This window comes from Dermacentor andersoni, chromosome 6 (genome assembly GCF_023375885.2).
Source record: "Dermacentor andersoni chromosome 6, qqDerAnde1_hic_scaffold, whole genome shotgun sequence".
Lineage (NCBI taxonomy): Eukaryota > Metazoa > Arthropoda > Arachnida > Ixodida > Ixodidae > Dermacentor > Dermacentor andersoni.
This window is the reverse complement of record NC_092819.1, coordinates 16535949-16563271: the sequence shown is the minus strand read 5'-3', so window position 1 is coordinate 16563271 and position 27323 is coordinate 16535949. Positions and strand designations below refer to the sequence as shown.

Below are 27323 nucleotides of genomic sequence, written 5' to 3'. Positions count from 1 at the left end.
TTTTCACACCTCTTTCGCACTGCATCACGTCCAAGTGTCAGCCCTAAGTTTTAATTCAGATTGGCAAAAATGGACCTTCTCCATAGTCCTGTACGTTTGCCACCCTGTAAAAGCTTCTCAGCACCCAACAACTTGTCCACGGTCTACAGTGATATGGTGAGCTCAGTGTGCGCAGAGTGAATTGCGCTACCACTGTCAATGTCACTCTTTTATTTTGTTCCTTCCCCCCGTACCTTCTGCTGTACTATTACCATATGTCTGTGAACCTTAAAATGACACGGGCATGACAATGTGGGCAGGGGCAGGAGGGGAGCATGCATTCTTTTAAGTTTGCCCTAAGCATAGAGATATTATAAGATACAGTCGAACCTACCTATAACGACCGCAGATATAATTATCAGCTATAACAGCCATATTTCATGGCACTTACGATTTTCCGATCCCACCTTTGGAAAAGGTGTCCAGATACAGTTAAATCGTGACATAACTAACTTCAAAGGACTGTGGCAAACTGTTCCATTAATTTGAAAGGTTGTTATAAGTGAAAGCTCCAAAATTAACAATTTCGCCCATCAGCCCATCAGATGTCACCGTATGAGTTATTCCCGAAAACGTCGCAGTTGGCTCTTGGCCCCCGCTGTTGTTATTTTCTATAGATTCTGCCGCCACGTACTGCCACATATAGAGTGGCATGCACAAAAGAGACGCTGCCGCCTGAAAACCACTGACAAAGAAGATTTCTATGTCACCTATAAAGCTTAATGTTTCTTTTTGTTTGTTTTTCACATTCCTTGCCGTGGACACCGCAACTGTCTTGCTCGAAGCAGACACCCGGACAGTTACACCAAAGGACAAGCATGTGTAAACAGCACCATCGGGAAAGTGCGACTGTGTGGCATCCCCGTGAGCAGGGAGGTTACATTTCTTCGTGCGCATTGCTGGTACGGCTGCAGAAAGCAACGCGAAAGAAGAGCGGAAGTAGGAAGAGACGCGCCTTGGTTGCTAGGCAAAACTTATTTGGGCAAAGCATTCAGTCGCAAAACCCGCTGCATCATCGCCTCCGCAATAGTCTCCTCCCAAAGTTTTTTTCCCTTCAGTGCTGTCCTGGGTTTTCAGCACCCATGCGCGTCGGCGTCCGCTTTTTGCGCCTTGTCATCTGCTAGCCTACTGTTCCGACTGCCATAAAGGATACATGGAAATCTAAAGATCCTCAGATTTTGGAATATTAGTTCGTAGTACTGACATGGAAACTGAGTAACGATAGTTATTCTGAAATGTTCGGTATTCTGAAGTTCGTAGTACTTTACACTGTAACTATAAGCAGTCAACAGGGGATTTCTAAAAAGTTAGTTAACCTGAAAAGTCCGTTAATGTGGTGTTCGTAGTAACGAGGTTTCACCGTATAATGAACATGTCCAAAAGCACTGTACTCTTATACAGCGAACACTTCAAGCCTGGTCATGGCAAAAGGAGAGCGCAAGCGAAGTTTCGAAGCCCAGAAGCGCGACTGAACTGGTTGCACGGTGTGCCTCCAGCTCCAGACCAACTGTGACGAAGACAGATCCAGCTAGATGAGCGAGTGCCGTGAGTGGATTTAAGAAACCACGATGAAAGTCACTAGCTTTCAACAATGCTTTGGTAACCATGCTTTCAAGGCATGTCTCCAGCGTACTTCTGGGCATGGCAGTACGGCGGCAGTGGCTTCCAAGATTGCTGCTGTGCGCCGATGCCATTTCGGGAGGCACTCTCGCTTTTGCAGTTTTCTGTGCGGCACTGCACGCACTAAGCCTACTTGAACCAACGGCTGGTCACGTGTTGCAATTTTATCGTTACTGTCGATATTCACGGGGTCCAAGTCAGCAACAAGCGCCACGACGCGCCACTGACATGCAACGGTGCAAAGAGTTATTGAGAAATCACGATCCACAATAACGGTCCACCTTTACAACTTCGCACTTTTTCGGTTGAAGTGACATAGAAAATGTAACTTCGCAGCTCTCAGCATGCATGTGCCTGACCCCGCAGGTGTTTGCTCGAGCTGACTAGAACACTTTGTTATCGTATGTAGAGTCCACTCGTGCCCTGCTGATAGCAAAATATATCACAAGCTCTTAAAGAATGATGGCAGCTGCACTGGTGGTTTCGAAATGGCAGGTGATTGGAAATAGTCGGGCGCAGTTCTGAAAGAGCTACGATGCCGCATTTCATTCTTTAGATGATGTTTTCCGAAACTTCCGGTTAGATGCAAAAAAAGTTTGGGAACAAATATGAAGGTTCGATTTTTGGACGAAGCTATTCACCTGTGACTGCCAATGCCAGCTTTGGTGCCTTTAATTCTTGCGGATTTTGAAGAGCAATTCTCATGCAATGGGTTATTAATACAACCACTTTTCGCGGAACTATCAAGTTTGTTATGAACAGGTTCAACTATACATATGCATTTTAATAACAATTATTCGTGTTCAATTAATTATTATTGACAATTATTAGCATATATGGCAAGCCATATACAGTAATACTAATGCTGTTATACCTTCAGTGCCCCGACGTGGATAATGTAGAGCCTGGGGTAGTGGGAGAGGAGGAAAGAGGATGTTGTATGGCCATTTTGGGGCCATCGAACAGGCACTGAAAAGCATCCTGCATTGCCCCAAGTGGGCAATGCAGATATAATAATTTTCTGTGTATATTTCTTTTTGCGGTCTTGCGCTTTTACCTTTTAACTTTTAAAGCTCTTTCAAGAACATAATTTATTTTTCAAAATATTTAATGCAACATTAGCAAAATTTTGCAATAAGCCTCAATTTGTAAACTTTACAAGAAATTTGGTGCTATAACAGTTCCGAACGTGGCACTTCTCAGCAACAGACTTCCAGACTATTGTTCTTTGAAGAGCCCCTAGAAATGGTCATCTTTAAAGCAATCAGCAATAATTCAAAGCTTACCAAGAACCCGAATCCAAATGATAAGAGGACATTCACCTTTTGCTAGTGATTATGGTAAAAATGAGTCATTGCGTGACAGCTCTTGAGGCTTTAGTACATGTGCAGGGGGACCAGCTTACAGGACTGTGGAAAAGGACCACTTCAGGCTATTCGGTAAAGGGAAGTTGAAGATTTTTTTCAAGTATGCCACGAGTCTTGACCAGTGGAAATTTTTTTTACTAAAAGTAAGCTGTGTACTAAGTACTGTTTCCTTAAGACAGCAGGTCATCTACAGGCCACTTCATTCAAATTAGTACGAACATAAACTGCCCTCACAACCAGAGAATATCTGTGGCTACAAAAGTATTTATTGTAAATATCAACATGAGAATTTATGAAGTAACCTAAACCTTTAAGCAAATGCACGTCATAGATAGCATCAACTCACACTGATAATGCACATGTCAATATGGTGCACACTTTTAAGTTTACCAACAAGCAGAGCTACTTCTCTTGCATCTCATTGCAAAAGACACCCTTCTTCAATAATAAAATAATACCAATGAGTGTGTATGAGTGAATAGTACTGATTATTCAGTGTGCCAGCTCACCTCCTCATTTATTTCTTCGTCCTCATCGTCCTCATCCTCATCACTTTTCCGGTCTGATTTCTTGTGCTTGTGATGCTTCTTGTGTTTCCTGTGCTTCTTGTGTTTTTTCCGCCTCTTCTTAGAGCTCCCCTCAGACTGCAAGGCAACAAAAGCCTGCTAAAGAAACGTATTCAGGAGCATGACAGGCCAACCTCCCAAAATATGTGAAAAACAATTTGACTCTATATAAGAAAAGGAAGTTTGAAAAACAAACACAAACACACACCTGCTGCTAACGATGCCTTTAACACAGCTTTGGTTTTCTGTCAGATTTAGGGCAGGGGCAACTTTTGGGCCCATTTTATTGGTAAGAGAAAGCGCATTGAAAAAAGTCGGTTTCGCCAAAGGCAAAGCATCGATTGCGATTGCAAATTAGCAGATAGCTATACAAAGTAAGGATAGTAGTTACTTGCTGTCGAAGGAAGCGCAGCAGCAGCTGAGAACGCAGTGACCTTCGTGCTGTCTATCACTTCAATGCAAACTGAGCAGTGAAACACACCATGCCCCAAGGTATGAGCCATCGGCATGCCGTAAAAACCAGAATATAGGTCGAACTTTTTTTGAAAACACCATTGCGATAAGTCAACCCTCGTCTTATACACCGGACGTCGGCGGAAAAACTACAGAAGTCTTGCAACAATGGGCGGATGAATTAAAGAAGCGCCTTCGTCATCGCCATCAGCAGCAGCGCGTCGTGGCGACATTGTGGCACCGCCAACTTGCCTTTACATTGTCACAAAGCTATATTGGTTAAAGGCTGCTTTTTCACATTTTGTTTCAAAATGAGCGGAAGCCGATGACAAGTCACCGTCGCCTTCAAGAAAAAGGCGATTGAGTGCGCGGAAGCCCACGGCAACCTCGCGGCACAGCGTGAATTTGGAGTATCCGAAAATAGCATTCGGTACTGGCGGAGATGGAAGCAGCAAACCAACAGAAAACATCATTTCGTGGGCGGACCGCAGAACTGGAAGACAAGGTTGCGGAGTTTGTCCAGGAGCTGTGTGTAAGATCGCCGCCTGTGACAGCCGAATGCATCCGTTTGAAAGCAGTAGAGATCGCGCGCGCCTTTGGACTGGGCAGCGAGAAGCACTCGTCATCCGACTCTAGTTCGGAGTAGCGCTTGTGCACTTTGTGCCCTTCTGCGTACTGTACACCCGGCCAATTTTTAACAGTATCGCGCGACCATCGACCCGCGTGTTTGTCAGCACCTTATCATCACGGCACGGAGCGGCGAAATAGCGAAAGTAAGCGCACGTGTACACATGCGCGTATCTCGTTTGTTTCGCCGCTCAGCGCCGTTAATAAGGTGCCTACAAGCACGCGGGTCGATGGTCGCGCAATACTGTTAAAAATTGGCCGGGTGCACATGTGAGCAGCATTTAAATAAATACTGTCACTATTACGCATGAGTCGCATTTGTTTCAAGGTAAGGATGTCTTTCGGTACTATTGCCATTGAAAAAGATTTTTTTCATTTTAGAATTCGTTAGTTGGGAGATGGACCTATATTACAGTCCGACCTGTAGTCCGGTTTTCACGGTACCTACACTCTGCAGATTGCTTTCAAGATGGGGCATGCGCGACTGCAGAATACACAGTTGCTGCCGAGTACAACGCCGCCACCCTCCTCCCTCCCCTCTCTCAGCTGGGATCATGTGAGAGACGGAAGACAGTACGCTGCCTCCCCGCTTTCCTCCCAGATCATTGGCTCCCCTAGGATGGAGTGAAACGCTGCCCCCCCCCCCCCCCCCCCCCTGGGTTTTTCGGGTGATGGAAGACAATGTGTGTGTTCCCACCCGGTTTTCTTCTCTTGCGCACGCTAGATTGAGCCAGGATTGTTGGCTCCCCTCACACGCTTTCACTCGCACATAAAGCACAAGGCACGTAGCAACGATGTTATCGTCCATGGACTTAATATGGATCATCACAGCGACGGCAAAAATAAGCCTGGAGTATCCATATTGTCACGGAGAGAGTATGCCGCGGGTGCCTTTTTTTTTTCCCTTTCTGCGAATGCTGTGGGTTCGACAATGCGGGGAACGAATATGTGTGGGAATGACTGCGACGGTGCTATACCGGACAGTCACTTTGCACACATGTTGTGTGCTGTTCTCATGCTCGGCTGTATCGAGGGACAGAGACCGATTAGTTATGGGCAAACTGATTGTGTGTGCGGGGTGTTTTCATGACGACTTTTGGCCTCTTAAATCCTGGCCCTTATTGGATCCTGTAGGCCTCACTATGGGATATCAGGCTGGTCAGGCAGGCCGTCGACGATCGGTATGACATCATTTTGTATTTGATATGCGTAGAGTATAAATCTAAATGCAAAGTTAATAAACCTAGTTTTTCGAATGGTATTCCTCGCCATCTTCGTACCTGTGGATTTGGAGTTGACCCTGCCGGAGCTCATCCCCCCCTCATTGTCGTCTTCTTGGTGAGCTGATGCGTCAGAACACTAACAGCTGCATCACTTCGCTACAATATACCTAATTGCTATCACAATAAAAATGTAATATGGTAAACCCCCGCAAAACTAAATATGCTACTGCAATCAATCACAAATAACAAACATCACACAGGACATGCCCACATCTGTTCTGTAGCTTTCTTCTCTATGTACAGTAGAACCTCGTTGACACAGTCCCATTAGTACAATTTCCTGGCACCAACGTTTACGATCGAGAACACAAAAAATTACCCAATTGAGTTATGCATATTTTTTACCGGCTCCTATGTTCCCGGAAAACACTATCTTTCAGCACCAACATTCAGTACATAGCTAAACTATAATTACATTATACGTTTTCCGGCCATTAGAGTCTATGTAAACAAGAAAACGCACGAGGCATGCGCGAGTGAGACCAGTAGCCACCACCGTGACAGATTTACTGCAATATTCATCCGCCCCTCTCGTGTGAAAACACCGGCGCGCACTCAGTTTCTTATTTTGGTACCAGCAAATCTCCTCCCGGGTTGTCGCACACTGTATTTAAAGTTCTTGCTGCCACCCCTACTGCGATAAGCATCTTCACCTATCTGTTTTACAGTGCATGGAGCATAGTGCTGTCGGAAGCATACTGCATGTCTTTAGTAGGCAATAACCCAAATGCACTGCTGTTCCCTGCTGCAGGCAGCGCTATGTGAGCATCACGTTAAACTTCAGCAGCGTCCGTTGTTGCTCACCAGCTCGATTTCGTTTCGGTTTCCCATCGCCGTCTTAAAACACTACACAATAGGAAAACAACAAAACGAGTTTCAGGCCGCTGGAGGCCCACTAGCTTGACGTGCATCGGCATCTTGTGCCTCGTGCTGTAAAAATTTGCATGACGTTTTGCATTATGTAATATCAACTACAGTTCAGTCTGTCAATTTTTTTTAGTTACATCGGATCATACGTTTTCCCGGTTAGTAGGCTTTTGCCTCGCATTTTTCCTGAAACGTAGACCACCCGCTGAGAAGACGTCAGGGCCCGCGTCACGGCGCCATTTAGTCATGGTGTCGTTCTGCAGGCGACTACATGAAGTTGTTTCTCTCTCTCTCTCTCCTGAAACGTACGAACAAGGTTCTACTGCAATTGTAATGTTTGCATCAATACCTTTCGATATCTGTTAGACAGGAACCAGTCAAGAAAACAGCCCTCACTAAAACTCACATCACTTGACTCTGACTCCCTTCTCCGCTTCTTCTTAATCTTCTTTGAAGGTTGCCTGTCAGACGAGACTGGAGGGCTCTTGGCCACCACCTCTACCTCTTCATACTCCGACGAAGACTCAGATTCAGACTCGGGGTCAGGCCTCTCCGGTCTTGAGGGCTCCTGCTTTGCAGGTCGTCTCGCATCAGTGACATCTCGCTCCTGGAATACACAGCATCAGCGTGGGTGACACAATGGCACATCTCGTCAGCATTTACACTGGCCTCATTTCCACGTGCACTTCCCAGCTTAGTTTTACGAGTTGAGTTTTGTAAAAATTCTGCTTGCAATGGCTTTCTGCAGTGCTGTTGAAAATTGATAATAAGTGAAGTATCTTAGTTTCCTACACTGCAAATAGTAAATCTGCATTCCCAAGCGATAAATGAGAAGACTGCATGCCCCCGCAGGAACAAGATCCACCTGGAAGAAATAACAGATTTTCCAAGAAATTTCTTAGTTTTGAGTTACTACTGATAAAATTATTCTTTGTCATTCAACTTTTCTTTCCCCCAAAATCAAAGCTGAATTCAAACGAGAAGGTCATGAAAATTCAATCTTAATCGGTAGCAGTGCCTCTCGAAACTGCAAATGTATGCACGTTAGCTAGCTTTGAACGCTTGCCTCCCGGAAGCTCAGTGTTGTCCACCATTGCGCGTCTTCCAAGCTTTGTATTTTTGCCCTAAAAATTTAAATATGCCCGTTTCATAGCCTGTTTTAAGCTTCTCTACTGGATACTTAAATAACTCTGAAATGCACTTTTCACAATTTGTGTTTTCAGGCAGATTTCACACATTGTGCGCAAGCTTTCAGGCACATAATATTGTCGGATCTTGCGAATATGTTGCACAGAGCCTCTTAGGACAGAGTGCCGATATCTATGTAAACTGTTGATACCTCTCACATAATATTAAAAAACAAAAAACAAATTTTGATGCTGTTACAGGGAATGTAATATATATGCTTGGTGCTCTTGATTTTTATTGTTGGAAATGTAGCATGTTATGCATATAGTTTTCAGCACTATACAGTTAATATGCAGCAAAATAAGGTATGGCATGATGCTCTGTAACAATTTTAATAAGCTAAAAATGCATCTGTGAAAATCTCAGCAACTGTTATAGCTACAGTAAAAGTGATTACAGTTTTAAGGTTACCATCACAAAGGCTACTACTGAGCAAAATTTCAGTCCGAAGTCCGGAACCCTACAACACCTAGTATAGTATACACTATGAACTACATAACCAGTCCATCCTATTAATGCTTATACATGGCAATTCAATACAAAGCAAACAAGTGGTGCTGGTAATGCCCATTTACCCGTGATGACTCATGATCTCTGCCTGTTGGCTGGCTCTTTCTGGCAGGTGGGGGAGATGCTTCCTTAGACATTGGTTTCCTGTATGGAGGCAAGTTTTGCTGCCGTCGGCTACCAGAATCTGGAGGCCTCACCTAGAAACAGGCATTTTGAAAGAGGTGGACAGGTACAATAATATTAGGCTTCAGCATTCAACCTATTGAAACTCAGCTCTAGTTCAAGTTTCCAATTTGCAAGCCACAATCGAGCAAATCTATATGTACAACATGCTCTTGAAAGAGTTCTGCGCGACCAATTAAATTAACGCAAGGTGGTAAATTGAGTGCCATTTGCACAGTTCATACATTAACACTTGCCAAAAATTGAAACTTGGGTCATAACAAGGGATGCAACAAGTGCAGATTCCTCTAGTTTCCACACAGTAGAAAGATTGCATGCTATAATGGTGCACGGCTTCACTAGTCACTACAGACCATGTGGTCACTATAAAACAAATGATAGATGCAATATTATAATACAGACAGGAATTCACAAACCCAATCAAATTATAACGCTTAGTGGCTCTTTTATATGTGAATGTATAACTGAGAGTTGTCGTTGGCCTTGCCTTGACAGCTCCCAGCTGTAAGGTGCCTGAGGCGCTCTCAAGCTACTGAGTAGTAGCTTTCTGTTGAGGGGAAAAATAAAATACCATGTACTACAGTTAAATCTCGATGTAACAATGTCGGTAAAATCTGCACTTTACTTTGTTACATAAAAATTTCGCTATACTGTAGACTAAAGTTTCTTCTTCTTCTTCTATACTGTAGACTTCTGTTAATTTGATCCCGTCCAAAGGCCCCGGCCAGTGCCTATCTATTTCTATGGGCCCAAATGTTCGTTATTTCCATCCTAAAATTGACCTTCGCCACATAATTCAAACTTGACCAGTCAGGGCGCACATGCCTCTAGGTGACCCCAAGAGCAACTCCTTCGGTGGTAGCATATGTCTCAGTGGAGCTTAGGGGACAGCGAATGCGTTGAACACACATCATCTTATACCAAAAATGCCTATTTTGGCCTGCCTTGGAAGAACTTCCACCACTAACCATAGCTCACAATCGCTGATTATGGTCCAGTACAATCTCGATGATTCGAACTCCAAGAGGACCAGGAAATTTATTTGAATAAAATGGAGTTGGAAATAAGGAGAGCCCCTTTAAATATCGCCTGATCAATTGTGCGGTAAAGGGCACAAAACCAAAAACCGTCACCAGGGCTGCATAGAAAAACTTATGTTTCCTCCACCAGAGCTCAACGACCTGTGGCGTAAGAAGGCTAGGTTTGGTATAAAGCTTTATGCACGATAACATCTAGCCTAGCACGTCGTTTGCCATGGGGGTGAGGGTAAGCAAAGGAGTATAGTGGCTTCTGTTGGAGATTACATCGAGCACCCGCTAGGAGGAGAGGCAGGTGAGCACGAATTAATGTGATCAAGAGCATGTTGGGGCTCCTTCCTGCACCTTTTAAGCCGGTGAGAAAGGAGGGTGTTTACAGCTCTGCATGCTCTGCTTCAGCCTTGGCTCCCCGTGCATTCTTCCTTGTCATTTTTACAGCGCCCACCATTATGGTAGCTAGCGACCCATCAAACCTTTGCCTTTGGCTCGGGTTTGTCCGATAAGTGCTGCATGAGAGTGAGAAATCTTGTTCTGCTGCATGATTTTCAGAGTTTGAATTTGCAGGAGTTTTTCTCTATTCAAATACATAGGACTTTGCTGGGACCAACAGAACAGTTCAAATTATCTGTCAACTGAATGAATAGATTTTTAATTATAGGGAGTTTACTGTATTTAGCCCAATATTATGCAGGTTCTTTCTTTCTCAAGAAAACTGGGCTAAAATATGCTTCCACAGTGCAATACAGTACACAAAACCAAAACTGCCTTCGCGACGTTCACATCCGTTACCACATAACACAAATGTACTGTGGCGAGGCTGACTTTAAAAAATTGTGCAGCAAGACTTGCTTTAGAAAACCGCCTGCCATTGTGGAATACGTATTAGATCCCTGGCCATTTTTCTTTATTAAAGTTGGGTGCTCATTGAGTTTATGCTTTGTTTAGGACCTTTAATGTTATCTCTACATTGTTTTTCTACTTTAGACACATAGAGCATAAAATGCATTTGGTTCGGAGGTGTGTGCAACTCAGAAAAGAACTTCCAAATGAATCGGTGTGTGTTGGCGTTTTTTCTGCAGATTGATTAATTCAACGTGCCAGATATTTAGATCAATTTTGCCAGTACCGACAGGCAGGGGCATAGCCAGGGGGAGGGGGCTACGGAGCACTTGGATTTCAGTTCTGAAACTTTATGGGTATAAAGTTCTCGTAATCTTTTGATGCGAAAGGTGCACTGACATTTCCAAAGTCGTGCTTTAGATTTTCAATTCCGGAACTTTGTGGGTTTAATGCTGTTATAAACATTTGACGCCAAAGGTGCATTGACGTTAGAATTCTAAAGTCGTACATCGGACCATACAACAAGACAAGCCAAATCAACACACTATTAGACAATTTTACAAAGCACGCAGCGAGGTTCGATGAGCCAAAGTGTTGTGGTGGTTCATTTGTGCTGTCATGTCACAGAAAAGAATATCAAAATTTCTTTTCACCTGCGCCAAAGCATCCACACTAAAGCCAGCAAAGATAACTAAGTTCTTATTTATTCTTCTACTTGGACTTTCATTCGCGAGGATACATTGAGCCTCTTTTTCTTTCTTTTGCGACCCAAGGGCTGCCGATCCAGCCGGAGCACATGCGCTTTTCTCGTGCTGCATCGATTACCATGTGGCGCACTTCAATGCGCGTTTGTTTTTCTCTGGCCGGCCGCATTTTCGCCAGGCAGAGTTTTAGACGCTTTCTGGCTAGCAGACGAGAAAAAGAAACAATGCATAGTCGCTCGCCGCCAGCACTGCGGCGGGGACGGATTGCAATGCGTTCGCTTGAGTGCAGCCTCTCCAGAAAATTTCGCCTCAGCGGTGTAGGATACCAAGCAGTATGCATATGGTTCTCTGTGGACCAAGCATCTCATGTTTTCTTTAATATTCCTTTGGTAGCCACACTAGGTGCCCAAAGTAGGCATACGACTGTAGGCAACATGCTTTCCTCTGCATTATTTCATTTCGGCGCCCCCCACCCCACGAAAAAAAAAAAAAAAAGAAAAAAAAAAAAAAAAAAAGGGAGAGAAGAAGGACATTGTTGCGGCGCTGCGAATTGTCACATAGTGAAAGTTCGATTTTGTTACTACTTTTGTGGAAAGTAATAGGCCACGGAACACTTCAGTTGCCGGATACTCTTATATTATTGCGATAGCAGCTATTGGAGACTCCAGGCACATTCCTACCATCGTCGTCGCCCTTATGTTCCGTATAAATAAAGTCCAATCGTGACCGCGTGCCGCATGCTGTAATTGCGATCGAAAGCATAAGGGGGGCGGCATGAGTGAGCCGATGATGGTGGCTCAGTCTTGCGTGCGCAAGGGAGAAAAGCGGGGAGGAAGCGCGCCCCCTTCTGTTGCGCGCAATACATCGGGGGGGCTGTGACTGTGAATCTGTGGTTGCGCAACATGTCTACAGTCGCCGACCGATTTTCCGGACTCCAAAAATTCGGACATGCCCGATTATTCGGTCAGCTTCGCGGCACCGCCGTTCTCCCCATAGACCATAATGTATAACAACTGCCGAAAGTTCGGACACCTTGCAACCTCTCGTCTGATTTTTCGGACACTCCTTGAGCCAACTCGATCGAGGGCATCATGCACCGACTCTGACCGGCGCATAGTTCGACTTGCTGAACGCCATTTTTGTTTTGAACGGAGCCTCCTTGCTGCCCCACGAAGTGGCGCTACTGGAAATCCCCGCTCATCATCATCGTTTCGCCTGGTTAGATAGAGTGGCCGTACAGCAGTTCCGGTTTCAGCTTAGTAAGCCACGTCAAGACAATCCAGCACCTGATTTGTTTCTTTCGCCCACGACGCTGCGAGCAGGCCGCGTTTTTCGTTTGTGCGACTGGTGTCGGCACGGTGGTGTCTGCTTTGTGTGCTGTGTCGAGGTTTCGGTGTTCCAACGCGGCGTACAGAAACATCGCGTCGAGTATCTAATGGCGCCGACAGTGCCCGCGCAGACTGCACTGGGGAATGCCGGCAAGCGGGTGCCGGGAGGCCTAAGATTTGTCGCCTTCCGATGTGCTCCCTACTGACGCGGAAAATGTTCTGCCGAGACCTGCGCAGTGGTTGCATTGCGATTCCGGACAACGTCTCATTTGACAGTTTCACAAGTACTGACATGCGCAGAACTCGACGACGGCGAGATCATTCGTCAGGTTTCTGCTGCACCCATTCCATATGCTGCACCGCCGGACGATGACTCCGAGTCGGAAGATGACGCACCATGTGCTACGCTGCCGTCGTATGCGGAGCGTGCACAAGCAGTGACTGTGCTTTCAGCCGCCTATAGTGACCGTGCGACCCTCTCCGAGATTCAGGCTTATCTGATTGCGCGTAAACGGAACAGCGTGCAACGGCGCACTCACGATTTCTTCAAGCCTAATGCCGAGCCCGAATAAGTGCGTGGAAATAAAGGATTTCATTTTTTTTTATTTAATCTGCTTTTTCGGACACCTGTTTATTCGGACATTTCCGCAGTCCCCGTGAGGTCCGAATAAACGGTCGGCGACTGTATTTGCCTTGTTTTACGCATCATATATAGTGACTTTTTCTTAGATACATAGATTTATTGGAGACATACGTATATTTAATTATCTTGTTGCGAGGTTTTGTGTATATGCGCAGTGAACTTTGCTTCCAGTGGCACTTTTTTGCCCTTTATCAAGCTTTATCTTCACCATTTGTATATTCCATTGAATCTTCGCATTTCTAATGTACGAAGGCGAGTCAAATGAAAGTGAGCCAACCTGCCCCGCGCAATAATAGTTCAGTTCATTATTTGCGAGGCATGCACATAGCACATAGGCATCTCATTTACAAAAGTGACATGCAGGAGTGAGGATAAATGTTCTTTAATGCTCTCATACACTGGGTTGAACATGGTTGCGTGACATAATGGACACTTCAAAAGTTGAACAGCGCGATGTCGTGAGGTTTTTAACAGATGAAGATGTTTCCCAAAAAGAAACTAGTTGCCGTATGGCTGCCGTGTGCATTGAACATTGCATTTCATTGGCCACTGTGGAGCATTGGAGCAAACAGTTCAAAGAAGGATGTGAACGTTGCAAAGACGATCCATGGCCGGGCCAAAGCCACTGTGCAATCACCCCCAACACAAATGCAAAGGTTGATTAACAACAACGGAGGATAAGCATAGATGAATTGGCAGGGCCGGTCAGTCACGGTTCGGGTCACGCCATAATTCACGAACATCTCGGTTATGGGCTCTTGTGTGTGCAATGGATGCCCAAAATTTTGAACCATCGACAGAAGAAGAAGTTCGGCGCTGCCTTGACTAATCTAATCTGGTATCACAATGAGGGTGACGACTTTTTGTCTGCAATTGTGACCTAGGACGAATCATGGTGCAGCTACTACTAGGCTGAAACACTACGGCAAAGCTTACAATGAAAACATTTGAATTCACCACCCCAAAGGAAAGCAAATGTCGTTTCTGCTGGAAAGGTGTTGACTTTTTTTTGGAGCGTCATTGGCCATTATTGATAGAATTTGCTAAACCTGGAGAGACTATCAATCGTTTCCGATATTGTGAAACGTTGGATCGGCTGCGTGTCGCACTCAAGAACAAATGACGTGGAAAATTGAGCAATGGCATCATCTTGCTTAAGGAAGGGAACTGCGCTAAAAAAGACACGGACGAGTAATGACATGGACGGGCGCCCGTCCATGTCATTACTCGTCCGTGTCTTTTTTAGCGCAGTTCCCTTCCTTAAGTATGTACGACCGACTCGCCCAACAACGTGCTCTCCTGAGCATCATCTTGCTCCACGACATTGCCCGTCCCCAAGTCGCTGATGTGGTTAATACAAAACTAGCAAAGTTCAAGTGGGAAACGCTACAACAAGTGTGCAAGTTGCACTAGTGGTGCAAGACTGGAGCTTGTGATCACCTAGCTTTTACGTGGTTTGCCTAAGTTGTTTGCAGGTTTTGCGAGGTTATGCTTGGTTTTCCTAAGTTGCTGGTAGGCTTGTCTGAGTCATTTCTAGGTATTGCGAGGTTATGGTAGGCTTGGCTAAGTTGTCTCAGCGGGCTTGACGCTGGAAGTTTTCTAGCAGTTACAGGCCGGGATCGCTTTCTCGGCGAAGTCGAGCATTCAGGCGCCGGCCGATTCTTGCGTTCCCTGGACTGATACTTGGGATCCTTAACTCGACGTCGCCTTTCTCAGCTGCAGCTTCGGTGCGGTGTTCCAGATAATCTCGGCGGCAACGTGTCACTTTTTGCTTGGCAGTACGGCGCTCTTCCTGGTAAGCTGCTGCTTCTTCACGGGTCCAGACTTTCTTCTGTCTTCCCATGCCAACAGCACATACGCACGGAGTAGAGGAGGTGAGAGGTGTGCCGCCAAGGCGGCTGTTCCGAACTTTTACTTGCCTGTGACGTCATGACTCCGCCCTACATGCGTGGGGTGCTAGGAGGTTAAGTGGCTTGGCGCTCTCGCAGGTGGCTGCTAGGCAACGCGAGGCGGCGCACAGCTGGGCTGAGTTTTCTGGTAATGCTCCACGGCGGAACTAAAAGCTTAAACAGCTCCACTGTTAAAAGCAAACTTGGGGGGGGGGGGAGGGGGAAGGAGTGCGGCTTACTGACAGCGACAGCAATGTATTAGACAGCTACATGAAGTTCATAGTCTTGTCTGTATAAATTGCAGTAAGCATTCACTTACTAATTATATTATCGTATTTACTCGAATCTAGGCTGGCTCTGATTCTAAGCCGACCCCTGCAATTCCGAGGCCAGGAAAAAAAAAATGTGAATGTAGGCTGAACAAAAAAGCGAGGACAGCGTTCACAAAATGAAAACAGAATTTATCGAATATAAACATGCTGAGCTCATTCTGTCATTATCGCTGCTAGCCATCAAATGCCATCCTTGTTGCGGCACAAGCACAAAGCATCTCCCGCTGCCTCCTCTAAAGACAGATGTTTTTCTCGAAGATGTTGAAGTCCCACCCGGCATGAACGTTTGACGATGCCTCAGCGGCTAGCACAATTTATCGTTTGAAAGTGGCACTTTAGTGGCATCGCCTGTTTGGTGCCATTACAATAATGTCATGCTACACCATCTAGCCACCGTAACCACACCATGGGAAGTAGTGACTGCGATACTGACATTTCTACATGGCACTAGCTATGCACCATATTTATAAATTTCCATTAAAAACTAGCGCGTTTTTTTAAATCTTCAAATCTAAGCCGACCCTACAGTTTGGCATATGCTTATTTGAAAAAATCTATTGGCCTAGATTTGAATAAACATTATAACCCCTTCTCTGTTATACAGTGCTGTTATATAGAATTCTGATCAAAAATGGTCAGATTATTTTTAAAAACCCCAGTGGCCAACATGTTTTACCTTCTCGGAAAGAATAAATTTCTTTCTGCTTGCGCTGTCCTATGGATTATGTGCTACCATCTACCAAAAGCTTGACTAAACACTGAGACAAAGGTAGGCTTATCCATGGCATTGCTAGAAGATGCAAAGTATTGCTGACGAGCTGGGCTGCAATCTTGTAATGATGCCTTTTCCCCAATGCTAATGCCTTCTGGCACTTATCGTGTTTGTGAGTGATCAAAGCAACATTCTGTGAACACAAAAGAAAGGCATTAGCACTGGAAAATTGCATCACTACAAAATTGTAGCTGCGAGATCGTTTTTGGCAGTTTTACCAGAAACCTATGCACAAACCCAGCTTGTCCAAGGTATGGAAGGGGGTTAACAAGCAGAGTGCACACATTGCAAGGCACACTGGCTGTGTATCACTTAGCCACGCAGACAGCCAGCGCAGCCATGGCCAAGCTAGAGAATATGTGGACCTATCATCCATTGGAGATTGCTTACTGAACGTGCTACAATAATCATTCAATTAACATGTTCAATAATAACTATTGAACATGTTACAATACTGTACAACCAAGGGGCTGAGCATTTGTACTACAGTTACAGATGGCATGTTAAAAAAAATTAACAGTTACAAGTATGTGTACTCCTTCCCCTGTGCCCATCCCATCTGAACTATCCCACACCATGTAGTAATTCTTTAGTACTGTTCCACATATGAAGGTCTTCAGGACTCAGATACCATTTTGAGCCAACTAGATCTTGCCTGTGAGTAGTTGACAGGCAAGAAAACCCATTCAAATAAAGTGATCAGTTGAGCAAGTTAATAAGATACACAACCATGCAGCATATCGTAGCCATCCCTGAAAACTTTCATAGCAGTAGCAGAACTCACCGGCCTCTCGGGAGATGGAGATGCTGATGACGAAGAGCTTGAGCCCGACTCATCCTCAGGAGGGGCTTTCCTGCGTGGTGGAGGCTCTTCTACAGATGATGACGATGATGATGATGACTCTGAGCGCACTGGAGCTCTTGGCTTTTTTTGTTGATGACTGCTGCAGAAAAAAAAAAAAAAGCCCAACTTGGTTTAGAAAATGCCTGTCACAGTACATAAAAATTTGTCCCTGAGAAATTCTCGCCTGTACGAAGTTAGGAACGTTACGAGGTCTCAGGGTACTTGAAGAAACCCCTGTAGTCCAAACCCAGGTAGCTCACCAACACCTAGACCTAATTCAGAATTGTCCCTACTTCCACTTGTGTTGCTCTTGCCAAGCCTAAAATCCCTTATTCACAGGTATAAGTTATATAGGAGCCGCCAAACACACCATTCATTAAAATTTAAAAGAAATGAAAGGGAGAAAGATTGCCTGAACTTTTTGGAAGCATTTGTAAAACCCACAAGACCCACTCATTGAACCTATGATTATTCAGAAGGGATTTTAAAGAGATTCATTACAACTGCCAACAGTGCCTGTAAAAATTTATAGTTGGTAAATTATATAGTAGGAGCATTCCAAAGCCAACTCAAACGGCAGAAAAACAGTTTCTTTTGGCAATAGTATAGCAAGAATACTTTGACTGACTGATCAATACTGAAGAACAATACAGAGGATGAGACAAGATGAAGTGCTGTGCCTTGTCTCATCCTTCCTCATCCTGTGTTTATGCTAAATAAATAAATAAACGCTGTTCTATTCAGTGTGCATAAACACATACCCATTAGTACAGTCTGACTTACACAGATGCAAGTCGAAATGGCAGCAGGAAGCAGTCATTCACACTGATTTTCTACACAATAAAACTTGGGAACTACTGGCCTTTAAAAAAAACAAATTGTGAACGGCACATGTGAACCATTTCAATTTATTGGGTGGCATTGCTTCAACAGTTAATGCACTGAAACTCTGTACTAGTGTAGAAGCCAGTGCTGAGATATCAAACTTGATTGAAAAAAGAAAAAAGAAAAAAGAAGCATATTGCAAACAGATTTTCACAGCAAATTAACACGAACTGCCCACCAAATTTCTTTTTTGTTGCAATCATATAAATTGCAAAACACAAAACATAAGAATCTCACAATAATCTGATATGCAATTACTGAGCGGTTATTTGGACACAGCGAGCATCACCTAAACGTGCGAATAATCAGAAGCCCATCAAAACTAATTTACAAGAAAAGAGGTTTGCTTATCATGCGAGCAAATCCCAGTCTTGTGCCCCTATATTTTTTAAAGTCAAACTATGGCTGTAACTGTGCAGCCAACATATCCACTTCCAGCGGTGGACCTTTCTTGGACCAGCCTAGCCTTATCTGCCTGTAGCTCCATGGCGCAGCACTGCTGTCAGTTGCTGAAGATGGCGGTTGTGCTTCACACGTCCACGGTGTAAAAGGCAACAAAGTGCGATTCATTTTCTATGGAGTGAGGGACAAACGCCCATCAAAATCCATAGGGAAATGCAGCCAACATATGGGGAAAGGTGTCTTGCTTTGAGAAGTGCGAGGTGGTGGTAGTGGTGCGAGATTGCAAAAGGCCGTGACGACTTGCATGACAGCGAGCATTCGGGGAGGCCGCATACGTTCTGGCTGGCCTCAAATTTAGTGCTGTGATGTGACAAATGTCTAACCGGTGTTGGGACCATATGGAAAAATAGTGTTAGGTACGTAAAATGGTATGTACATTTGCATTTACCTGTATGTACCTTACTTTGGCTAATAAGAAATAAGAGCAAAGACTTTCTGATTCGGCCTCGTGCGTGACCAGGTCAGTTCTGTATTTCAGCCATTATCATGCCGTTACTATAGACACACAAAAATAGAGCCACTGCACCAAATCTGCACTTACAGGCAATTTCGAACTGAGGTTGACAATGCTATTCAAGCATATTTACCACAGCTTTGTTAGCCATTATCACTGCCCAGCACTTCCCTTGCTTCATCATGGCCCTCAGTGGCAGAGCCAGAGAAAGTGAAGTTTATGCCATTTGATGCTGCCTGATGATTCGGAGCAACAAGACTCATAACAGCAGACAACAAAAGGCACCCGAGATCATGCCACCATTTAACACACTGCTCAACAAATGCTGAAAATGACGCATATGCCAAGCCCACAAATGCAGGCTTTCCAGCTTGTGGGTTGCTTTGCCTTGACTCGTTCTGTGGTTTGGAAGCAGCCTACAGCTATAGATTGAATAGGCCAAAATGGTAGCTTCTTATGCTACTAATTTCAGCTTCGAGAAGGTGCTGACAAATGATTTTTGAAGAATCGACCTTTCTGCTGATTGCGGAGGCATACTTCCTGATAGAGTGAAAAATAAAATGGCTGTTGTAAGGTGTCAGGTAGTTTGGTAATTCTTATTTCTATGGAGACAATGTGGCAGTGCCATGAAAATGTCTTAACAATCAAGCATTTATAAATTTCTGGTGTCCAAAATATTTGTAGGTGACTCTGTCCATAATCTTTTAGCATTCATGATGTGCACAGAAATCAAATCATGCCTAGAGACATGTCCTAGGCCCAAGAACCATGCAATTGAGCTGTGTATGAAATCCCTTACATGTGATGACTGTTCTGTGGAGGTGCTTGCCGCAATGAGTCAACATCTCTGTAATGCTCTACAGGTTCCAATGGAGTGCGAGATCTTCTGGCTTGGCCTCTTGAATGCTGAGCAGTAGGCCCTGCACACATAAGGAAGAGCATGCAAATGAAATAAATGTATAGACTACAATCACTTATCACCCAAATTCTTTTTCATTAAGAGGAGTAAAGTGCTCTTCAGAGCCAAAAATGAGCCTAAAAATGTTTTAGCACTGTTATGCTCCAGGGTGGAGTAGAGCACAAATTTTTGACTGCACCCTCGTAGCATCCTTGATCAATTTAGCCTTTGTAATAATCACTATTGACATTGCGTGAAATGTTTTTCATTTTCTCAAAACTACTTCGGATGGCGTCTCAATTTTGAAGCGACAATATCTCTGGTTCCAGTTATCCTATTGCAATAATTCTTTTTTAGACAAAAATACACAATTAGAGAGTGCAGTGGGCTATGAAGAAATACTGTATTTATTCAAATCTAGGCCGATAGTATTTTTTCAAATAATCATATACCAAACTCTAGGGCTGGCTTAGATTCGAGGATTAAAAAAAAAAAAAAAACGCGCCAGTTTTTATTTGAAAATGATAAATGTAGGGAGCACCCGCTTCCATTTCCTCCCGCGTACCTGCGTCGTCCCGTTCGCACGTGGCGGACGGGTCGTGCCGGCGTAGAGAAGGGAGAGAGGCACTACGCGCCCTCCCTTCCTCCGTCGCTCTTGTGACGCGCGTACCCCTCTCCCCACGCGGCTCATGGGAAAGGGAAACGTATCCAGCGGGCGAGGAGGACTTCCCCTCGCAGAAAGGTAAAAAGGCATAAAAGCGCGCCACCGGGGGAGACTCTCTCTCTTGGGACGCCGACACCTGGACCGCCTGGACGAAAACACCTGCCACATCCCGTGAGTGATCTCGTTTGTCTGACCCACCCAGACAACGAGGCAAGCCTATTTACTACTATTACTGAGAGGACGTCCCTCCGCGAGTGTTCACTATTGCTAATAGCAATAAACGTTATTACCATTGACACCGCTGGTTGCCTTATTTGTTCGAACCCGGCGTAGCCGCGATTCCCGCGCTACGGGTTGGGAGTACCACGAAGCGACTGCGTGGGGCTAGATCCGGAGCTCGCCTTCAGCCCTAGCCGCACGCAGAGTGGAACCCCCACATAAATGAAATGAAAAAGCGCCGCAGCAGTGACGGTCACAGACGAGGGTTCCTTGCGCCGGCTGATAAGCGAAATTGTTCAGGAAGAGATTAAGATGCTCACTGACACGCCAAGTGAATGCCCAGCTGCGTCTGTGGCTGAAGTGCGCCAAGAAATAAGGCAAGCGTTTTCGGCTCCTGAGCCACATTCCAAGACGTGGCAGCCCAGCTACGCTGATGTTGTCAGTCAACCGTCACCTCCGATGCCGATGCCACAGTATCACCAGCAGTCAGCACTGGCATCACCTCAGTACCATAGGGTACAACCAAAGTGACTACCGCTTCGCAGAACCGACATTTGGCGCACAGCTGACTACAGGCCCTTGTGCTTCCACTGTGGGGAAGCGGGCCACATCTGTCGTCATTGCCCTTATCGCGCTGCAGGGTACCAAGCATTTCCAGTCACTGCGTCTCGTCGTGCTTTCAACGGCAGCTGAGCAAACATCGACATGAATTCGACGAGCCGGCAAGCCAATTCTCCCAGTTACCGGTCGCACTCCCCTTCTCCGGGACAACGTTTTCCAGCTGCAAGATACAGTTCCATCAACGTGGCCCGAGGGCGATCTCACAGCCCACGCCGGGAAAACTGAAGGCCGCGACCTCAGGGGAAAAGGTTGCTACACGTCGAAGTACCGAAAATCCCCCATTGCCGTCGAACGAAAAGCCGATACGGCCAATTGATTTGATGACAGATGACATTGTTAGCGCCGATGTTACTGTATCAATTGATGGCCACAACGTGACGGTGCTGGTAGACACTGGCGTGGACTTTTCGATCATAACTGAAAAACTGGTGGAGAGACTTCTCAAAGTGAAGATGGAATGGTCAGGGCTGCATATTAGAGGTGCTGAAGACCAGCTACTGACACCGACTGGAAAGTGTATTGCAAGGGTCAACACAGGGGATTCATAATTCGTCGCAAATTTTGTTATTCTTCCGGACTGCTGCACAGATGTAATCTTAGGTATGGATTTCTTATGCAAGTACGGCGCCATCATCAACATACCAGAAGGTATACTAACCCTTTCTGGGGACGAAAGTGCAGAACTACAACGCAAGTCCTTGCGCATCATAGACAATGTGACCATACCACTGTTATCTTGCCATCTTGTTTCCGTCAGGTGCGACACAGAGTACAATGGGGAAGGTCTTGCTGAGAAAATAATTACGCGTTTGCTCACTCAAGGTGTTGCCATACCCAGAAGTCATGTCAAAGTAATGCATGGGCAAACAGAACTACTGCCGACATACTTCGGCAAGGAACGACGAGACATTGTAAAAGGCGTAGCAGTTGCTTACCTTGACGAGATTGCAGAATTCGGGGAATGCTTTGCATTACAACAGGGAGAGCAAGACGCTTTGGCACCGTTACCTGTTATTGATGTGAGCAAGAGCTTATCACCAGCAGAAAGGCAGCGCCTTGTGGACCTGCTGCACCAGTTTCGTGACTGCTTCTTGTCGACCAGAGTCGGTCAGGCACCACTGACGAAGCACCGGATTATTACGGAGGAGACAATGAGACCAATTTGACAAAACCTGTGCCGTGTAGCACCAAAAGAACGCGAAGAGATCCAAGAGCACGTGAAGAAAATGCTCGACGACGTTATCCAACCAAAAAAAAAAAGAGCCCGTGGGCATCGCCAGAAGTGATGGTCAAAAAGAAAGACAGCAGTCTATGTTTTTGTGTCGACTACCGTAAGCTGAACCAGGTCACAAAGAAAGACGTATACCCATTACCACATATCGACAATTCCCTCGACAGGCTGAGGCATGCCCACTACTTCTCGTCGATGGACCTAAAAAGTGGCTATTGGCAAATCGAGGTCGATGAGAGAGACAGAGAAAAGACTCCTTTCGTTACACCTGATGGGCTTTACCAATTCAAGGTCCTGCCTTCCGGTTTATGCTCAGCTCCAGCAACTTTTCAGCGACTCATGGATACGGTTCTGTCAGGCCTGAAGTGGCAGACATGCCTTGCATAACTTGACGACGTCACTTTTTTCGGAAATGTTTGAGGAACACCTGAGATGGCTGCTGACTGTTCTACAAATGATACGGTCTGTCGGCCTAACGCTGAAAGCAGAAAAGTGTCACTTTGGTTTCGAGGAACTCCAGTTCTTAGGTCATGTTGTGAGTCATCAAGGTGTCTGCCTTGACACCGACAAGATCACGGCTGTCACAAAGTTTCCAGTGCCAACGGACAAGAAGGCAGTGAGGCGTTTCCTAAGTCTCTGCGCGTGTTACCGAAGTTTTATTGACAATTTTTCACATATAGCTTCACCGTTAACGTGCCTTATAAGAGAAGCATTGCCTCCATATGAGGCAAAGAAGAACAAGCAGCGTTTAATGATCTCCAATAGCGCCTGCTAACACCTCCTGTACTGGCTCACTTTGACGAGGACGCTCATACCATGATTCATACGGACGCTAGCAAAATGGGTCTAGGCGCTGTGCTCGTGCAGTGGCAAGACTCAGCCGAGAGTCATTGCATACGCAAGCAGGACGCTGTCATGTGCAGAGTCTAATTATTCAACCACAGAAAAGGAATGCCTTGCGGTGGTACGGGCAGTTATGAAGTTGTGCCCATATCTCTATGGCCGTTCCTTCAGTGTTGTCAGCGATCATCACTCACTTTGCTGGCTGACGAACTTGAAGGATCCGTCCGGTTGACTAGCACGTTGGAGCCTAAGGCTTCAAGAATTCAATTGTACAGTGGTGTACAAGTCTGTACAACAGCCCTCAGACGCCGACTGCCTTTCAAGGTCACCGATTGAACAGGAAGTCACAGAAGATGGTGAAGACATGGCTTTCATAGGAGTTCTAGACATGGCCACCATTGCTCGTCAGCAGTGGGAAGACAGCGAACCGATTCCGCTAATTGATATTTTAGAAGGCAGAATTACAAGTGTGCCCAAAACATAACATTTAAGCTTGCCATCATTCTGCTTCCATAATGATGTTCTCTACAAGAAATACTTCTCTGCAAGTGGAAGCAGCCATCTACTCGTCATCCCAACATCTCTCCGTCATGAGGTCTTGCAAGCCTGCCACGATGAACCGACTCTGGCCACCCCGGCTACATGCGAACACTGGCCTGAGTCAAAGATAAATATTACTGGCCAAGCATTGCCACCTTTGTGAAACATTATGTGCGCATGTGCCTCGATTGTCAACGATGCAAACCACCACATATGAAACCAGCTGGGCTACTACAACCAGTCCAAGCGCCCACGACCCCATTTGCCCAAATCGGGATGAACTTTCTCGGACCATTCACAACTTCCAATACTAGCAATAAGTGAATAATAGCCGCCACCGATTACCTGACACGCTATGCAGAAACCAAGGTCCTTCCAAGCGACACCACAGTCAAAGCAGCGCAATTCTTTATTGAAAACGTGGTTCTCAGGCACGATGTGCCAACGGTGATAATAACGAACAGGGGAACTGCCTTTATGGCTACACTCCTAAAGGCAGTGCTTAGCCTCAGTGGCACGGCTCACTGAAAGACCACAGACTACCATCCGCAAACGAATGGCCTAACAGAACGCTCGAACAAGACTATCGGCGACATGCTGAGTATGTACGTAGACGAGGAATACAAAAAGTGGGATGACATTCTACCGTACATCACATTCGCTTACAACACTGCGCAACAGGAAACAATGCACCATTTAGCCTTTTTTGTGGCCGTGAAGTGACAATGATGCTCAATGCGATGTTGCCACACGACTGCGGTGATACAGGCACGGACGCTGAAGCTTTCGCTCAATGGGCTGAAGAAGCGAGACAACTCGCCTGCGTCAGAATCACCGAACAACAGGACTATGATGCTTGATGTTACAATCTATGGCACCAATACATCACACATCAGCCAGGCAATAAAGTGCGGGTTTGGAGTCCCATCCGTCGGCGAGGGCTTTCAGAAAAGCTACTCAGGAGGTACGCTAGTCCGACAAGGTTATAGGGCGCCTCAGCAACCTGAACTATGAGGTTATCCCTGACAGTTCTGCTTCCTCCAGGGCGAGGCAGCGTCCACCAGATGTCGTGCACATTGTGCGCATGAAGCTCTATTGTTCGGAATGAAGTGCCCAAATCTTGTCTGACACATCTTCCTGCCGCTAGGTGAGCATCGGGACGATGCTCTCTCAGGAGGGAGGGAAATGCCACATCTAATATGCCACATGTAGAGAAAGACGATCTCGAGCATTGCAGAAGAGAAGACGAGGTCCCTGTGTAATCATTTTCAATTTGCGTATAATTGAAGTGTCCTGCCCTGTTTTATCAGTTCCTCCTGCTCGTGAATCATGACAATATGGTGCATAGCTTGCGCCCCCATCTAGAAAAGTCAGTATTGCAACCGCTACTAGCCGCTCCAGTAGCCAACGGAAAAGTACACAAGCGGCATTGCCATTTTGACCCGTGTCGTATCGGCTTGCGGCGTGGTGTTATCGTAATGGCACCAAACAAAAGAAACGAAAAGTTGTGCAAGCCGTAGAGGCATCCTTAAACGTTCAAGCTGGGCAGGACTTCAGCATTGATGAGAAAAATGTCCTTTGTTGGGGGGGGGGGGGCAACGGGAGACCCTGCTTCTGCGTGTCTCAGCGATGATGACCGTGATAAGGAAGATAGCAACGAGGCTAGCAGTGATGATGACATAGAGTGAGCTCGGCATGTTCATACTGAATAAATGCCGTTTTTATTTTATGAACGCTGCCCACACTTTTTTCGGCCTGCATTCGAAGTAAGTTCGCTTTTTCTTTTTCTGGCTTCGGGCATTTGAGGTTGGCTTAGAATTGGGGCCGGCCTAGGTTCGAGTAGATACGGTATATAATTACAGAAATTTTCAAACAGTAATAAACTGTCCTGGGTGTTACTATTGTTTACTACTTTAGAAAGTTTGACATGCTATAACATTGGCCCAATTCAGTCTAGGACATTTATTCTTGCAGCACTTCCTCTGATCATTCAAGATCATTTTGATATGCCAGTCTTCTTCCCAACTATCATTTCATAGAGAGCTTACCTCCAAACTAGCCCAAACAAAAAACAAATTTTCCTAAGCTAGGGCTACCCATGAGTAGCTACACTATGCATGCACGTGTATCATCATAATCATCATTATCATGACCTGTGAATGCTAGGCTGACATTCTATTTGCAAAGCTGTTGCAACTCGAAGCTAGGATCCCCATAATGTTGTTTGCAAATTAAAATTTAACTCAATTCATAGGTTTTACATGCCAAAACCTTGATTTGATTATGAGGCACACTGTAGTAGGAGACTGGTTTAATTCTGACAACCAGGAGATCTTTAACATGCCCCCAATTCACGGGACACTGTTGTTTTTGCATTTCGACTCTCCCGTGTGTTATGTTTCCATTTGATACGTCGCCATTCTGCTATGTTCCCGCATCTTGCATTTCGTTTGATTGCAGCAGTCACATAAATTTAGCAGTGCAAAGGAAAATTCGCTCTCGCACATTGCTACGAAGATAATAAGTGTATATCACCAAAGTTGCACAAGTGAAGCACTGCACGCATATCAGGAGAAAACGTGCACAGAGTAGTAGGCGAAGCGCCCAATGAAGTGTGCATTAGTTAAAACTTGTTGGGAACCCCACACACTGGGCCAAATCTGCCGAGTGTAGGGCTACATTTATTTGGGGGCCGGCAAGGTCTTATAGGCACTACATAATTGTTGATTTTTATTATCTTTGAAGCAATAGAGCCTCATTATGCAGTGAAGCACCTCAAGAGTAGAAAGGGGCCTTTGTTGCAGAACATCGCACGAGTCCCTTAAGGGGGGACGCGGGGATCAGATCGCGAAAATCGCAAAAAAGATCGATTTTTGGCAACGACGCGTTTCGGTATCTGCAATGCCTAATCTACATTGTATCAAAATGGTTTGACTGAAAACGCACTAAAAGTGCCCGAAAAAAATTAATTTATCAGTGCGTAGGGCGAGAAAACAGCTTTAAATCGCGTAAAATCACCGCGGTTCGCGGAGCCCTAACTCGTCTTTCCCGCCACCGAACGCCGCCATCTTGGTATCGTTCGAAAGCTCGAAGTTTCGCCATTCCGTTTCTGAATTCTTCGGTCGTCGCCATCTTGTAACAAACACACAAACACAAAAGACGCGCGGGTCTGCTAGAGGCGGTCACACGGGCCCTGCGATGAAAGCGGGCCTCCGATTGGTTGCCGTACTGAAAGGCGTCTCGCCATTGGTTGCTGCTGCAGCAGCCGGCACGCTGGCAACCACAGCGGACCGCAGTTGTCTGCTTTGAAAACCACGCTGGCGTCTTTCTTCGTTTGACACTCGCAGAATTCGGATTTATGAAAGCTCCCAGGTCAGTGATGGATCGTCGCTCGTTCGAAAAGAACTTTTAAAT

At 45.6% G+C, this 27323-nt stretch overlaps 1 protein-coding gene across 12 annotated transcripts in view; it reads right to left on the bottom strand.

Annotated features, from left to right (window-relative positions):
* Window positions 1-27323, bottom strand: part of Srrm1 (Serine-arginine repetitive matrix 1) — a 93540-nt gene that overhangs the window by 11255 nt on the left and 54962 nt on the right. For 11 of the 12 annotated variants that reach the window (XM_055065871.1, XM_055065870.1, XM_055065867.1 and 8 more), the window contains 5 exons: window positions 19693-19813; window positions 17033-17192; window positions 8586-8717; window positions 7229-7429; window positions 3536-3670 (listed from right to left, as the gene is read on the bottom strand). In XM_055065871.1, the coding sequence (XP_054921846.1) occupies window positions 3536-3670; window positions 7229-7429; window positions 8586-8717; window positions 17033-17192; window positions 19693-19813 (749 nt within the window). The remainder of the gene's footprint in view (window positions 1-3535; window positions 3671-7228; window positions 7430-8585; window positions 8718-17032; window positions 17193-19692; window positions 19814-27323) is intronic. The other variant, XM_055065868.1, reaches the window with a different exon arrangement.